Source organism: Alosa pseudoharengus, unplaced genomic scaffold (genome assembly GCF_046254945.1).
Source record: "Alosa pseudoharengus isolate Yale_2024_CS ecotype anadromous, Long Island Sound unplaced genomic scaffold, YU_APseudo_1.1 YU_APseudo_1.1_scf_6, whole genome shotgun sequence".
NCBI lineage: Eukaryota > Metazoa > Chordata > Actinopteri > Clupeiformes > Clupeidae > Alosa > Alosa pseudoharengus.
This window is the reverse complement of record NW_027468848.1, coordinates 24,577,500-24,594,262: the sequence shown is the minus strand read 5'-3', so window position 1 is coordinate 24,594,262 and position 16,763 is coordinate 24,577,500. Positions and strand designations below refer to the sequence as shown.

The 16,763-nt window shown below is 39.6% G+C and overlaps 1 protein-coding gene and 1 long non-coding RNA gene across 2 annotated transcripts; one reads left to right on the top strand and one right to left on the bottom strand.

Moving 5' to 3' along the window:
- Nucleotides 1-3,225: 3,225 nt before the first annotated feature.
- LOC143106557 (uncharacterized) lies at nt 3,226-16,697 on the bottom strand. The gene is made up of 3 exons (XR_012983697.1): nt 16,585-16,697; nt 4,249-4,345; nt 3,226-4,006 (listed from the first exon to the last, which is right to left on the bottom strand). It is a non-coding gene; the product is annotated as an uncharacterized LOC143106557 (long non-coding RNA).
- Nucleotides 11,124-15,220, top strand: dpp7 (dipeptidyl-peptidase 7). The gene is made up of 13 exons (XM_076270455.1): nt 11,124-11,414; nt 11,667-11,796; nt 11,904-12,040; nt 12,243-12,406; nt 12,620-12,755; nt 12,870-12,951; nt 13,496-13,662; nt 13,763-13,823; nt 14,003-14,121; nt 14,390-14,546; nt 14,657-14,721; nt 14,842-14,912; nt 15,037-15,220. The coding sequence occupies exons 1-13, from the start codon at nt 11,292-11,294 to the stop codon at nt 15,149-15,151; spliced, it is 1,527 nt and encodes a 508-aa protein (XP_076126570.1). The 5' UTR covers nt 11,124-11,291; the 3' UTR covers nt 15,152-15,220.
- Nucleotides 16,698-16,763: the final 66 nt, after the last annotated feature.

Genomic DNA, 16,763 nt, shown 5'->3' with positions numbered 1-16,763 from the left:
GTGAGACAATGGACCAGAATGGTTATCTTGCAGGGTTAAGTCTCCATGGCTTGTAGAAACTGCCAATCATGGTTTTGGCACCATTTGGATATTTTAACATCATTCTCTGTACAGTGTAATTCCACTCCCCTGAAGGTATTTGCGTGTGCAAATAGTGAATTATTTTTTTTTTTCCTAAAAAAGTAGACACCCCTGGTTATACATTCTATACAAGGCATGGAGACCAAATATGAGCCTGTATGTGTGTTTTTTTCTTTTGTCTTTATTTTTGCCATTCTTTACCTCTGTGTCTACCCAAACCTATCATGTAGGTTGTTGGTGGTAGGACTTCTGTTAACTTCAGCCATGCGTGCCCCTGATCAAGTCTTGGTCAGGTTTCTACTCATTTGAAAAGGAAACTGTCAATGAGTTTTAAGTGCTGCTGTCAACATTACCAAACAGTTTTTAAAAAAATATATAATTTATTTCTCATTTAGAGTCCTTTGTGGTCAAATTCCCTAGGTGTATGGTCTGTTGTGGAAAAAGGCGGTTTTTCACCATGTTTGTATGAGTGTATATTGTTACCCATGGTATTTCCTCAGTAAGGCTTTTTCCATCTCATAAGTTCGAGCTTCAATGTTGAACCGTTTTAAAGAGGGACAGAAAGCCATTCCCTGGAACATTTTTAGCTCCATGCATTAGCTGTGTAGTTTTTTTTCTTTCCTGAAACTGCCTTCTCGTTCATTATCCAGAAAGATAATGTGGGTATCAGAAAGACGTAACAGACTAACTGTAGCATTATATCAGATACACCCATAGACTCCTCTCTGAACTAATATCCTATAGTTATATTTACTGTAAATGAAATTGATGCATAAACTCAATTGAAGAAAATGTTATATTCCAGTCAGAATATTCACACTTATTTTTTGTACTGTATTTGGAAAATCACAGGCTGTGTTTGTGTGGTAGAGTAGATTGTCTTTTCACATTTATGGTTAACCCTATAACTTTTACTTTACTTTTTAGTAAGCCATTCTCAAAACACTTGTTTTTTGATGTTGTTGATCCATTATGTTATTTAGATTAAGACAATGCTCACCCTGGCTAATTGTGAAAAATGATCAAACTACTGCTTTTAAAATGCTTAAATGGATTGCTGTAATGGTTCCTAAGCTAGTCTGACAGTGGCACCCTTAGTCCCATCTGCCAAAGTAATGGAAATTGGAATATGTTGATGGCCTGGACCTATTTACAAAATATGCAGTGTAGTTAGTGACTGGTATGTCTCGTAGAGGCTCAGACACAAACACTAAAATGGAGTGCTGTGCCTTTCAATTGTGTTTTGTCTTTTATGCAGAATCATGTCTTGAGTTTATGGCAAATTTAGAGCTCTGTTGAACTTAGTCCCATCAGAGCTTTTTCAAACATGACACATACACATACATTTGCATTGACACTGAGCTGGATGTTGCAGTATGCCAAGTACTTAACATCAAATGTGCAGAGTTTAGGTGTACTTTTAGAAAATCATCTGACATTTATTATTATTTATGCTAATGAATCCTTGTGAGATCATTGCTTTTACCTTTATGGCTTGTGGTAGTGTTAGCTGTGTATAACTCAGAAGGTTTGTAAGCCTTGTATTATAAGTTCTTCTAAAACAGCTACCACTCTTCATATTGAGACATCATCAGTAACATTTTTCTGCAAGCTCAAAGAAGACTGACTAAGGCTATTTGTGTTTGTCACCTAATCTTGTCTTTAATCTAGAATTAACTAAACATTCCCATTGTGTTAATTTGAACTCAATTAGGGTCAGTTTCCTAAACATGAGTTAGTTTCTAGTCTAGGACCGATCCTATTTTCAGTGAAATTCTCTTTTAGTCAAGACCTTGGCTTAATCTGTAAAACTGAACTTTAGATATAAAATGGAGATGTCTAAGACTTAGTTGGTCTACTAGGGAATCAAGCCATGTGCAAGAATGAGGTTCAATTCCTGTAGACTGACTGACACATTGTACTGTTACATACCGTTTCTGAAGTTGTTCTGGTTTGTTGATTGTACTGTCTTTGAACTGCTATGCACTGATTTAATTGTTTTTCAAATTGTGGATGATTGCTCAGCTTTTGTTTTATGAGTATTATATCTTAGCAAGCAGTACCAATGATAACAGTGAGGACCCTCCCCATACATTTTACTTTATGTTGAAAGACTATTTGGGCAGATGATTTGGAAGCCAATTTTGTTCATCATGTGTGGACTGGTTAAGCTTAAGGCCATTGTGTGTACCCCTGGCTAGTTTTACTCAGCGTATTTCACATTGATGGGACAAAACTGGAATTATATCGAAATGACTAACGCTTAAGTGCTCTCATTCTTTGCATCACATTAATTTCTTATAAAATCGGCTAATTGTGACACAACAATGTAAATGTGTAATGATGGAAACAATTTAACCAGCATTTGGATGACCGCTTTTTTATTAGGGGTTGTGGTGTCATCCATATATTTTTTTTCATTTAAGACAGTAAATAACTTACTATGAACTGGTCATATTTCATAGTATACAAGTGTACACAAAACGTGAGAAATTGTAAAAACACAAACAATGTAATGACAAAATGTAATCAGGACAGCACAAAGTTATTATCCAAACTCACCCTGAAAGGTGTGCTGTTATAGGTGCTGTTTATCTAGAAATAAAATTGTATCCTAGTGTTATGCAATCACATTGTTTAAACAGAACAAAATGGTCTGATTTCGAGCTGTGCAGGTTACTGTGTAACATTTGCTCATTGAGAATGGTCAGTGGTGTCATTGTGGCTTCCATGTAGTGTTTCTGGGTCAGTTTTGGGGAGAGCGTCTCAGGTGAACTTCATTCCAGTCCCCTTGAACAAGTTTTGTACAGTGAACCGAAATGGTGTCTCTTGCGCGTATGAGGATATCGTATAAGATGATGACTCTTTCACACCATTGTTTGAACTGGCAGGCTTTTAATGGTGTCTCCTTTTGGAGATGTAGGAGGAAATAAGCTGGTCTTCTCTTATTTGTGAAATAAAAATGCAAATATTTGTAAAATATAAACTTGCTTGTCTTGTTTTCTTTCTTTAAGAGTGTTCCTGCACATTCCTCCCATGTGTAATCTAGGGAGGAAACCTGACAGTCATTATTAGATTTAACTGACAGTGTGATGTGAAGATGCCAACACTCCAGTTAAACACCAGTGACAACAGTGACTCAAGTCTTTCCGATCTCTCTTTCTCTTCATTTCAGCTCTCGTCCGTTTATCAGCTCAGAGATTTAGAGAACTTCATGTTTTCGAAAAGTTTCATTCATGATATGATGCTATTTTTGATGTGCCTATGAGGTAAGCCCCAAAAGTGTGAGTAAAGCCAGCTGGCCTGCAGTCTGCTAAACATTCTCAGTCAGGGTTGTGCCTTTTAAAGCCCTATTTGGGTGTTCCAAGTGTGTTTGCCGGTGTTTTCTTAGACCTCACAGTAAAGAGAAGCTTTTGCCACACTGGGAGCACTGGTACAGCCTCTCACCTGTGTGGGTGCGCAGGTGATTTTTTAAAGGTTGCTTGCTATCTGAAACTCAGGCCACACACCTGTTCTGTTCCCAGTGTGGCAAATATCCTGTGTGAGTACTCCACACTGTGTTGACTCAGATTGCTCTTCTGGTTGAAACGCTTGCCACGCCGAGAGCAGGTGAATGGCTTTTCTCCTGTGTGAATGCGGAGATGTGTTCGGAGCTCTCCCTTCCTAACAAAGCTCTTGCCACATTGGGAACAGACGTACGGCCTCTCTTCTGTGTGAGTGTGCTGGTGGACTCATATTTGCTCCTGCGGTAACTCTTGCCACACTGGAACACGAGTACGGCGCCTCTCCGGTGTGAATGCATGGATGCAATTTGAGATGGGATCTTAAGCTTTTCTCACAGACGACACAGGGGAATGTTCTGGAAATCTCCCTCGTGTCCAGGATGAAGAGTTGATGCTTTCTGTTCTGTGGTCAGTTCTCTCTACTGGAGGAATTAAAGAGTAACATTTACCATTATGGCAGATGTTTTTTAAAGGCTTACAGCACAGCATGAATGTATTCTTCGGTATGTGTGCACCATTTGTAACGGTAGCCAGCTGCTACATAGCTGGGCAGTACATCATTAGGTAATCCATGGATATCAAACTCAATCATGGGTCATGGAGAATGAGGAGACTTGTATCTGTGTGTTTGTGTGTTTGTAACACTTCCCTCAGCAGTACTTACCAGACTGACTGTACTCTCCATATCCATCATGGACTTCTTTAATCCCAGACACTGAACCCTCCAGCGGCCTCCGAGTGTCAGACAATACCAACGGACACTGGGAGTCAGACACATCCATCAGATTGTCAGAGTCAGACACGTTCATTGTATGACAAACAGAAATCAGAATTTTTTAGTCTGCAATATATGCAGGTGCTGGTCACATAATTAGAATATCATCAAAAAGTTGATTTATGTCAGTAATTCCATTCAAAAAGTGAAACTTGTATATTATATTCATTCATTACACACAGACTGATATATTTCAAATGTTTTTATTTTCATTTTGATGATTGTAACTAACAACTAATGAAAATCCCAAATTCAGTATCTCATAAAATTAGAATATTACTTAAGACCAATACAAAAATTGAATTACTGAATTACTGCAGCAATACGGCGTGGCATGGAGTCGATCAGTCTGTGGCACTGCTCAGGTGTTATGAGAGCCCAGGTTGCTCTGATAGTGGCCTTCAGCTCTTCTGCATTGTTGGGTCTGGTGTGTCGCATCTTCCTCTTCACAATACTATGGGGTTAAGGTCAGGCGAGTTTGCTGGCCATGGTCCTTAAACCAGGTACTGGTAGCTTTGCCACTGTGTGCAGGTGCCAAGTCCTGTTGGAAAATGAAATCTGTATCTCCATAAAGTTGGTCAGCAGCATGTAGCATTAGGTGCTCTAAAACTTCCTGGCAGACGGCTGCGTTGATCCTGGACCTCAGAAAAAACAGTGGACCAACACCAGCAGATGACATGGCACCCCAAACCATCACTGACTGTGGAAACGTTACACTGGACTTAAAGCAACGTGGATTCTGTGCCTCTCTTCTCTTCTTCCAGACTCTGGGACCTTCCTTTATGCAAAATTTCATTAGAGAACATAACTTTGGACCACTCAGCAGCAGTCCAGTTATTTTTGTCTTTAGCCCAGGTGAAACGCTTCTGACGCTGTCTCTTGTTCAAGAATGGCTTGACACAAGGAATGCGACAGCAGAAACCCATGTCTTGCATACGTCTGTGTGTGGTGGTTTTTGAAGCACTGACTCCAGCTGCAGTCCACTCTTTGTGAATCTCCCCCACATTTTTGAATGGGTTTTGTTTCACAATCCTCTTCAGGGTGCGGTTATCCCTATTGCTTGTACACTTTTTTCTAACACATCTTTTCCTTCCCTGATCCTTTCGCCTCTCTATTAATGTGCTTGGACACAGAGCTCTGTAAACAGCCAGCCTCTTTAGCAATGACCTTTTGTCTTGCCCTCCTTGTGCAAGGTCATCTTTTGGACAACTGTCAAGTCAGCAGTCTTCCCCATGATTGTGTAGCGTACAGAACTAGACTGAGAGAACATTTAAAAGCCTTTGCAGGTGTTTTGAGTTAATTAGCTGATTAGCGTGTGGCACCAGGTGTCTTTAATATTGAACCTTTTCACAATATTCTAATTTTCTGAGATACTGGTTTTCATTAGTTATAATCATCAAAATTAAAAGAAATAAACACTTAAAATATTTGAGTCTGTGTGGAATGAATGTATACATTATACAAGTTTCACTTTTTGAATGGAATTACTGAAATATAACAACTTTTTCATGATCTTCTAATTATATGACCAGCACCTGTAATACCCTGACTTGAACTCGAAAACGGCATGCTGACAGTCACCATCGAGCCTGACAAAGCTTGAGATGTTCTTCCGAGAGCAATGTCAATCCTCATTTCAATCAGCTAAGCATCACTTCATAGCTACCCAAAAAGACATGAGGCTGTTATTACTGCAGCAGTCTCAACTGAGCAAAGTGCCACTTGTCTGTCATTTTTATTTTGAACTAAACAAATAAATCATGTCCTCTCACATTATGCAGTAAGATTTGATTGTAGACTCATGAGAGAAAAAATAATAAGAGTGTGTATTACATCAACAACAGTGCAGCCTGTCTGGTTTAACGAATTGTATAGAGCATCACAGTCCCGCCCACAGGAGTTTCCGGAAGTAAGAATTCAATGCAATTTCTCCATTGACAATTCGGGTATAAGCCATAAAAACTTAACTGCACATGGTAGACTCAAAACCAGCTACGGCTGTACTAAGCGATTGTGTATGCTCATATAGACGCCAAAATTTCATGGGACACTAACCTTGTTTTGAGATAAATGTCTTTTATTCACGATGTCTTGGATAAGTACTTCATTACCCACAATCCTGAACAATCCCACAATCCCACAGTGATGCCTCTGATTGGTGGAAAGGCCGTTAAGGTCATAGTTTGAAACTTAACCCCTTCAGACCTTTATTCAGCTGATTTTTACTCCTCTCCAATGTAGAAATAAAGGGGAAAATATAATTATTTGATAAATCATGTCTTTATTACTGTTTTTTAATGTCCATTACAATGGACGCCTCGACTAAATAGGTGTAAAATGACATGAGGACTTAGGGAAAAAACACTATGTTTTTTTACATATAGTATTAAAAGTAATAATCACATATGACTTAAACATTTGGAACTGGATGTTTGCATGTGTCTAAATGGTTTTATATGTCTATGAGCAGGTCAAAACATGCACATTAACTAATGTGCCAGTTTGCGTCCACACAATACCTGTGGTGCTAGTACAAAATGTTTAGCAGTTTTCAATATACACACACAGTTTGCGTTGTTTTTTGCATTTTGCACTGTTGTTTTCACACAGTCTTTAAATTAAATTGAATTTTTTAATTACATGTTCCAATACGGAACACCGAGGGTATGTTTGCAACAAATTTGCTTGTGTATATGGAGGGAATGTGCTTTACCAAAGTGTGTGTGCTCATTTTACTAAATTGTGCGCTCAATTTTGTAAATCGTGTGTTTGTTTTACTAAACAGTGTGTTTATTTTACTACATTGTGGGCTCATTTGCTAAATTGCACTCATTTTATTTTATCACATTCTCATTTTAATTTTTGGAAAAAGAGCACACAATTTAGTAAAATAAGTGTACTTTTTAATAAAACGAGAGCATGATTTAGTAAAATGAACACACTATGTACTGTAGTTAAACGAGCGCACAATACACAAAAATGTGTGCACAATCTAGTATAACGAGCGCACAATTTAGTAAAGCGAGCACATGATTTAGTAAAACGAGTGTATGTTTTCTCAATACATAGAAAATCTTGCAATGACACCCCCCAGGAGATGTCATTGCAAGATTGTTTTTGTATATCAAGATAATATACACTCGTTTTACTGAATTATGCACTTATTTTACTAAGAGTGCGTTTGTAAATTGCCACTCCAAGCGCTCTGAGCCAACTCTAAAACTTTTAACCGTTCGTAAATTTGGACCGTGGGTGGAATTATCGTTCGTTTATTCAAAGTGTCACACTCTCAGAGCATCCAGAGCGTACTCTGGGTACTGTTATACTAACAAGAAAAGATTGTAATATGGTTAGTACGGAACCCTAGAGCAGTCATTGCAAGATATTTTTTGGTATATCCAGAAAACATATGCTCATTTTACTAAATTGTGTGCACATATTGCTAAATCATGCGCTTGTTATACTAAATAGTGCACTCGTTTTACTAAATTTAGTAAACATACGCACAATTTAGTAAAACGTGCACACAATATATTAAAATGTTATGTAAAATGTAATAAACTAGTTTTTTGAACTTCAGAGAGCTATTCTATTTTCAGTGTCAGATTGAATTTACGAACGCACCCTAAGTTGTGCACTCGTTTTACTACATAGTGTGCTTGTCTACTAAATCACTCTTTTTAGTAAATAGTGCACTCATTGTACTAAAATGTGCACTCATTGTACAAAAAAATAGCACAATTTGACTAAATGAGCCCACCATTTAGCAAAATGGACACACTATTTAGTAAACCGAGCACACATTTCACTGAATTCAGTGCACAATCTAATAAAAATGAGAGCACGATTTAATAAAAATGACGACACATTTTAGTAAAATGAGTGCACATTCATCCAAAATAGCTGAAATAAATAAAAAATGCATTCAAAATTATAGCTTGAGTCTTGAGGATATGTCAGAACATTGCCTGGTGAGTGCCTAAATGAGTGTTGGCTAACATCTCCCAACACCTGATGTCCATTGGGATGGACATTAAACTTTGAAAAAATCCTGTACTACACTGTGTTATGAAATATATTCAAACTAACTTCAAATATCATCACCTGCAATGGTTAGAATTATACTGAGTGCAAATTGGTTAGGCTATCATAAACATAAATTCATATTTATGAGGGGGAAAATGTGTTTACTCCTGTTCCTATCTAGCTTCAGAGCCATGCTTGTCTTGTCTGATGTCTGAAGTGCTCTCAGATCAAGTTACAGGCCCTAACTGCATTCTGATTGGGTCATCAGGATCCAATCAGTTACAAAGCATAATTAAAATGGTGAAATCACAGATTTTCATTGGTCTAGACACAAAAATATGTCATGTCCATTCCAATGGACGTGGGGTCTGAAAGGGTTAATCAGCAAAACTTATTGACAAAAATGGCTTTTTACTGCCTATGGCGAAATTCTTAATGTGAATAAAAACTTTCTAGACGGACATTGGTACTTGTATCAACAAGGATTGTGGTTTATATATCACACGAACATAGTCAGGGCCAATACACCATCAAATAGAACACTGGAAATGCTAGTTAGTAGACGGGCTCTGACTTAAAGGAATTATCCGGAGTAAAATGCACTTTAGATCGATTTCCGGATGATTGGGGGTACATACGTTGAGTTGACATCAAAATTATGTCATTCGGATGTGTTTTGAGAAAGTTCGATTGTACCGTTTTCAGTCACAACTCGTAGCCTGGAAGTGAGCGGGGCATTTCAATTGCGCCGCTACAAAACGCTATTTCTATACCTCTTCTACAGTTCCAAACAACATAACACTTACGTGGTAGTGAGTAGAGGGTCCCTAAAGCCAAACCGAAGTATCCCGAGGTCTTTATGTGGTCGAATAGAGAGTCCAGAATGAATTTCATCAAGCCAGTACCTTTCCGGGAATGTTGCCATCTTTGCCGCCACCTTGAGGGGAAAGTCCGTAAGTGTTATGTTGTTTGGAACTGTAGAAGAGGTACAAAAATAGCGTTTTGTAGCGGCGCAATTGAAATGCCCCGCTCACTTCCAGGCTACGAGTTGTGACTGAAAACGGTACAATCGAACTTTCTCAAAACACATCCGAATGACATAATTTTGATGTCAACTCAACGTATGTACCCCCAATCATCCGGAAATCGATCTAAAGTGCATTTTACTCCGGATAATTCCTTTAACTTTTCAGTTAGCCGACAGGCTAATCATTAGCCTTTCAGACATTAGAATGTCATTATAATGCTGCTAACATTAGCCTACATGCTGCAACACAGGTATGAAATATATTATGTTTTAGTGACCTTGTTGTTTCTATGAATATGAATTGTTGTTTATATGAAACATCAACTTAGTCGAGGCATAAAAAGCCCTGTATATCCCCATTAAGTACTTAAACCTTTGAACTAGCTAGCTACTAGCTGATAGCACAGGCTGGATGCTACCACCGGCTAGACACTGCAGTAAAATGGTTAGCAAACCGTCCATGCCCCCGTGAATATTTCACTGTTTCAAGGACGAAATCAAGAGTGTCCAAAGGGGTGAAAACCACTTTAAATCGGGTCACATTATTGACTGTTGTGTGTCGAGGGTCAGCTTGTGGGTTTTGTAAGGGCCAGCTTGAGGGAAAAGACCTATCAAACCTACGAAGTTGTGTGGTGAGTTTTGCAGGGAGGTTGGTAATGCTAGTTAACATTAGCTAGGCTACTGTAGCCTTCATACTGTACGAGCCATATCATCAATCATTAACCTAGAAATACTTCTTCGTACATTTAATGAACATTTTGTGTAATAATTCACAGCAAGTTAATAAACTGAATATGGTGGTCCAAGAGCAGACCATGCACCGGTCCATGCATCAGGATGGCAGTCAGATATGAAGCACTGCACAATGTTGCTAACGTTAACGTTAACCGGTTTCACACACACGATATAAAATACACGATGGTAAATATAACATTCAATACCAAAACACTATTATTTACACGATTACTCCTGAAATAACTGCTATTAACTATATAAAAATCATTGTTTGGAGGAAAGGGTTCACATGCTGTCGCTGGTTGGAAACATGGTTGGAAGTGATTTCGCGCTGGTTCGTGCTGCTTATATATTTTTCAGTGAGGCGCGGTGGTTTATGGGATGAGTAGTTCCTTCGCTCGGAAATAAAAATATGTACACAGTCTTGTACCTTTGACTTTTTTTGGACTTTCTCTTTTTCACTCGAAATGATATGTTGTATGCTTATGAGTTACGCCGTAGCTGATTAGCCTAAGACATGCTCTAAAACTCTTTAGATACGGATTTTTCCAAAACGTCAATGGGAGAAATGAATGGGAAATTTACTTCCGGAAACTAAGCTATCTCGGAGGAGGGGCGGGACTGTGATGCTCGCATGGGCTGTGACGTGCTGCAAGTGTCAGGAACAAAATAATACAAATTTAAATATGGCAACCATCCGTCCTCTTTCAAAATAAAAGTTTTAAATGGTAGAATAAAAGAAATGTAAAGGGAAAAAAGTAATTCCGCAAAGGATATGTGCTCCCATGAGCTAGCTACACTTTCATTATCATTATTAGGCTACCATTCTTCTGCTGTTATGTTTGTATCTTACGCTTTGTTCATTTGTCCATTTAAGTTCTTAGCAAAATATTGGAACCAAACATGAACATTTTACTTTTATTTTGACGCTGTGCGTCACTAGTTACACGGAACTGATTTAATTACCAAAATTCTCTGAAGTCACTGAATTTCCGCTATATCTCCCTTTTTATTGGGGGGCGAACTGCCGCTTTTCACATGTATATCTTAAGTGCTGGTAGTGTACAATGATTAATCTTTGCCATGTCAAGGGAAGACAAGATAAGTGAATCATGTGACAGCATTCACATGACATGACAACAGAATGAACGTCGCTTTGGTTCCTTTGCAGGCTCAGTCAGCTGCCAAGATGGTACTGGTACTGAAGTGGTTTGTTGCGACTTTGTTGTTTCTGTGTGAGGCTCAGGGGTTTCCTAAGGTTGTTCGGGTAAGACATTCAGATTCACTTTCTGTTCTTTAAGGTTGCAATTGAATCCAGTCGTTTGATCAAAAGAAACATACACGTTTTGGTAAATGCCACTCTCAGATGGACCTATAATTAGCAAAACAAAAGGTCAATAAAAAGAAACACAATTATTGCCAGCATTTTGAGTTCAATCGACAATGCCTCCTAGCATAACCTAGCCTACAACATTGGGACTCGATATGTTTAACATGTGTTGCTGTTTTCCTTTGCAAGGTGTTGAATAATTTGGAGTTCACTGATCCCAAACCTGAGTTTAAAGAGAAATACTTTTCTCAAATTTTGGACCATTTCAATTATAATTCCTTGGGGAATGGCACTTATCTTCAGAGATACCTCATCACAGGTGAGTGAACTTCTATTTTGGTCGAGTCTGGCAAACATGTTATTAATTTAAATTATTAAATAAGTAGGCCTATTGCTGAGACCATACTCTTGTGGCTTTTCTTGTAGATCAGTACTGGAAGAAAGGTGGGCCCATATTTTTCTACACTGGTAATGAAGGAGACATCTGGGAATTTGCCTTAAATTCTGGCTTCATAACAGAGTTGGCTGAGAAGGAAGGAGCACTGGTGATATTTGCTGAACATGTAAGAATCTGTCCTCACGTGTGATCACCCATTACCATACATATCTTGTGACCGTGACAGTGTGACACAGATAAAGGAAGTAACTGAACTGAAAGATGTACTGGCAGACATGCTTGGACACTGCCTTTTACCTCACCTTTGCTCACTGGTCAATTCGGTTGAGAGGTATAGTTTTGACCAATAAACTCTGTCTTTGTTGTAGAGGTACTATGGTAAATCACTTCCATTTGGCAATGACTCCTTCCACATCCCTGAGGTGGGACTTCTGACGGTAGAGCAGGCCCTGGCAGACTTTGCAGTGTTGATCACTGAGCTTAAGAAAGAGCTGAATGCCCAGGAATGTCCCGTCATTGTTTTTGGTGGGAGGTAAGAGAGCCGTGTGGTCTCACATCTAGTAACATGAGTCGTCTAGGTGTGCAGCAGCATGCACAATGGCAAAATCCTTTGAAACAGAAAACCTTACATGTGAAATATTATACTCCTAACACATCCACTGAGCAACAAAACACTGTAATCACCTGTATCAATAACACTGCACACACTTGTGAAACTATTCTTTAAATACTTTTTTGTCCACAGTTATGGTGGAATGTTGAGCGTGTACATGAGGCTGAGGTACCCGAACGTTGTGGCCGGAGCCCTGGCCGCCAGCGCCCCCATTCTGTCCACAGCGGGCATGGGCGACCCAGCGCAGTTCTTCCGTGATGTCACTGCAGTAAGTTCTGAGCTTGTGACGAGAAGGGAACTACAGTATGTTAGGAGTGTAAATGCTGCGGAAGCCAGCTGGAAAGGCTGCAGTTGTAGCTAACTTGTTTTTGTCTTTGTGAAGGACTTTGAGAATTACAAACCAGCCTGCCGGGAGGCAGTGCAGGGGGCCTTCCAGAAGCTACAGGCCTTGGCCCAGCAGTTAGGTATATTCACTTCTCTCCACTCAGATGAGCTCAGTACTGCGTGTACAGTACAGTATGTGTACTATGGGGCGGTGGTAGCGTAGTGGTTAAGGAGCTGGGCTAGCATACAGTAGCCTGAAAAGTTGTGCCTTTGAACAAGATAGATAGATAGATAGATAGATACTTAATTGATCCCCAAGGGGAAATTCAGGAAACAAGGCACTTACCCCCAGGTTGCTCCTAGGACAATCACTCTTGTAATTAAATTGACATATGTAAGTCGCTTTGGACAGAAGCATCTGCTAAATTATTAAATGTAAATGTACTATCTTTAGACAATGTGCAGTACTTTCAGATGTACTGGACTCAAGGACAATAATCCTTTGATAAACATAAAGAAGCAATCAACAAGATCTAATGCTTAAAATAGCTAGATCAGTAACAAAGGCTGAATATGGTTTCACATGATGGATATCATCTATGGAGCAGTAAGAACAGAATGGGCATCTGTAACAGCACCGTGATATGCACGTCATGCCGGTTTGTGTTTCTAAAAAAATCACAGACTATGCCCGGATCCAGTCTGAGTTCAGCTTGTGCAAGACTCCATCGTCTGCAGCGGACATCCATCAACTAAGCGGCCTGCTGCGCAACGCGTTCACCCTCATGGCCATGCTTGACTACCCATACAAAACTTCGTTCATGAGCAGCATGCCACCATTTCCTGTTAAGGTGGGGAGCTTTTTCCACAAGTGTCTTGCTACCACATCATTATTACAGCCCAGGTATTTCTCCCCTTGACCCAGATCTGCCACCATCTCATATTTTACAGGTGGCCTGTGACACTATGTTGAGAGGGGATGACTTGATGACTGCACTTAGAGAAACTGTTGGTAGGTATAAGAAGGAAGTTGCTCACTGACTCAAAAGGAAATGCTTTGTATGTTGCTTAAAATTCAGCACTTGTGATGCAGTCCGAGGATCTGGTCATTGTTTAGCTTTTTGCATCATGTACCCAATACATTTCTCTCAGATCCATCATTTTAACTCTTATGAACCCTTGTTTTCACAGGTATTGTGTACAACTCTACTGGAACACTGCCCTGCCTTGATATCTACAATCTCTATATCGAATGTGCTGATCCCACTGGCTGTGGTCTTGGTTTTAACAGTTTGGCTTGGGACTATCAAGTGAGAACCCAATTCCATCCATGTGTTTGTGTGCTGTTCCAGAGGTCTGTCCAGGCATATCTATGTAATAATAACTCTGGACGTGATGGTCGGCCAGATTTTGAATGAATGATTAATAAAGATGCACTGTTGCATAGGTACTGACAGAAGGGGCCTGTGGGAACATCTCCCAATTGGCTTCACATCCATTCTCATTGTTCCGTGGGAAACACATTCATTGAAATGCCTCATGTCTCATGTCTATTTCTCTCTCTATCTCTTTTTCTAGGCCTGCACCGAGATTGAGATGTGCTTTGAGAGTAACAGTGTGTCCGACATGTTCCCTCCCATGCCCTTCACCCAGAAGCAGAGAGAGCAGTACTGTGCCAAGAAGTGGGCTGTGGTGCCACGGCCTGGCTGGTTGAAGACTCAGTTCTGGGGTGATGGTGAGTATCTGATGCAACAGCTGTCTGTTGGGCACTTTGGCGCACATCAGAAGGCCTGCTCTTACTCAGCATATCAAATAACCTGTAATACTGACCTGTTACCTCAACAGCCTTGTCAACTGCCAGCAATATCATCTTTTCCAATGGGGATCTGGATCCATGGGCAAATGGAGGGGTAACATTTAACTTACATTTATATATAATGAATTCTAAGGGACACACCTTAAGTTCATAATATTAAGTGATGTTTTTTTAATCACTACAAACCCTACCAAAATGTTCTTTTTCACTGTAGGTTAGAAAATCGTTGAGCTCATCCCTGATTGCAATCAATATACCTGAAGGAGCTCATCATCTGGACTTAAGGTATGTATCATTTTGGTGTTTTGTTTATTGAAGAGAAGTCACAACAGAAGACCCTGTTGTTGCTTTATGTGTGGTTTGAGTGTCAGTCCTTGACTTTGCTATGAACAAACACTGATTTTTTCAGAGGATCCAATCCAGCAGACCCCGACTGTGTGATCCAAGCCCGTAAAAAGGAATCCGAGATCATCTCCCAGTGGGTAAAAATGGAGAGGAAAAAATACCGGGGCCTTAAATTTTAATGGAAAAGTAATATGTGGATTTCAGAGATTTGTAATGAAATGCTTGTCCTTAATTAAGGTTTGATTTTTTATTATATATATAAATATGAATAAAACAATATTTTTAATTTAGCATATTATTCTCACACATTATGTTTTACTATTACTTTGAGGTATATTTCTGACTTAAGGTTTGAATGTTTTGCTTTAATCAAATACCTGTACAAATTTGACTAAAGCCCCTATGGTTCTGGCAATTTCCACTCTTTTATTATTTTATTTACAAGCTTAAGCCATCCTTACACCAGAACATTTTGACACGATTTGGGAAAGATTCTTGAAAGATTGTAGTCTTTTGAGTAAAGCATGCATGGGGGGCATTAATTAAAAGAAGCCAATAATCTTTCCCAAATCTTCTGATGCATGGGTAGCATTCGTTATCAAAGATAGTGAAATCTTTCATTCTACCCAGAACGTTAGTGGTTAGATTTATAATAATACAACTTTATGGAAGTCAGCCAAGTCAACTGGCAAGAGCTAGAGCCAGAACAAAGGATTTCTACTTTGGAGTCAAAGATCCATGCCCTTCCATCAAAGACAGAATTACGAGAGACATCTCATGAAGTGAGTACAGCAACTGGAAATGCAAAATGTATCCTGACAGACTGATATCACTGATTGCATCGACTTACCAAATTTGAGTGTTGGCACAGGCCAGGTGCTAGATCCAAAAAATTAATAAATACAAAAAGATCTTTAATTAGCTCAACAACAGTCAATTCAGATGTTGCCAGACCTGTGAAATCCAGTCTTGGTATCAGAAACAGACCCAGATCAGCAGACTACAACAGCGCCACAGCCACTGAGACTGGTACAGATTTGAATACCTCCGGGACCTGGGAACTCTTTCTGGGAACGGCTCTTGGCACTTCTTCATCACACATCCCTCGTGACTGCTGTGAGACATCTAGAGGGGGGAAGGATGGCTATATGCTGTCTTCCAAATGCATCTGTGTCTTACACAAAAAACTTGTAGAAATAGTGTCAAAATATAAAACTATCGAACGCATCGTTGTGCATGTTGGTGCAAATGACATTTACAAAGAATAGCTGTATGTCCAAAAGGATTTCAAGGAACTTTTTTTATTTTCTATATGAGCTTGGAAGACAAATTTCTATCAGTTGTCCACTCCCACCGCAGGGAAGTTTTGTATAGGCTACAAGACCACTTTAAACACCTGGCTCACAAAAACATGCTTTTCAGTCTGAGAATGTTGCAGACCAAATATCACAGACCTCAGTTGGATTGGAGCCAAAATCTTAACTGTCCTCTCATCACCACCCAGCCTGTTTTTCTGCCGACCTTGAGCCGGCCCTCTGATAAGTGCTCAGTAGCCGTATATATACTTAACAAGTCGACGACATCAGCAACTCTGCTAAACCAAAACACTCACCTGCACAAGCTGAAACAGCGAGACGCCAAACCCGCTCCGGCAGTGGGAGCCCTCTGATAAGCACCGGGCAGGTGGACATGCTGCCTCTACTGAAATGAAGACTTTGAAGGAACATCAACAGCCCGCTCAACAATGCCCAAAGCACGTCCCCTGGTACGTCACAAAAACGTGATAAGGAG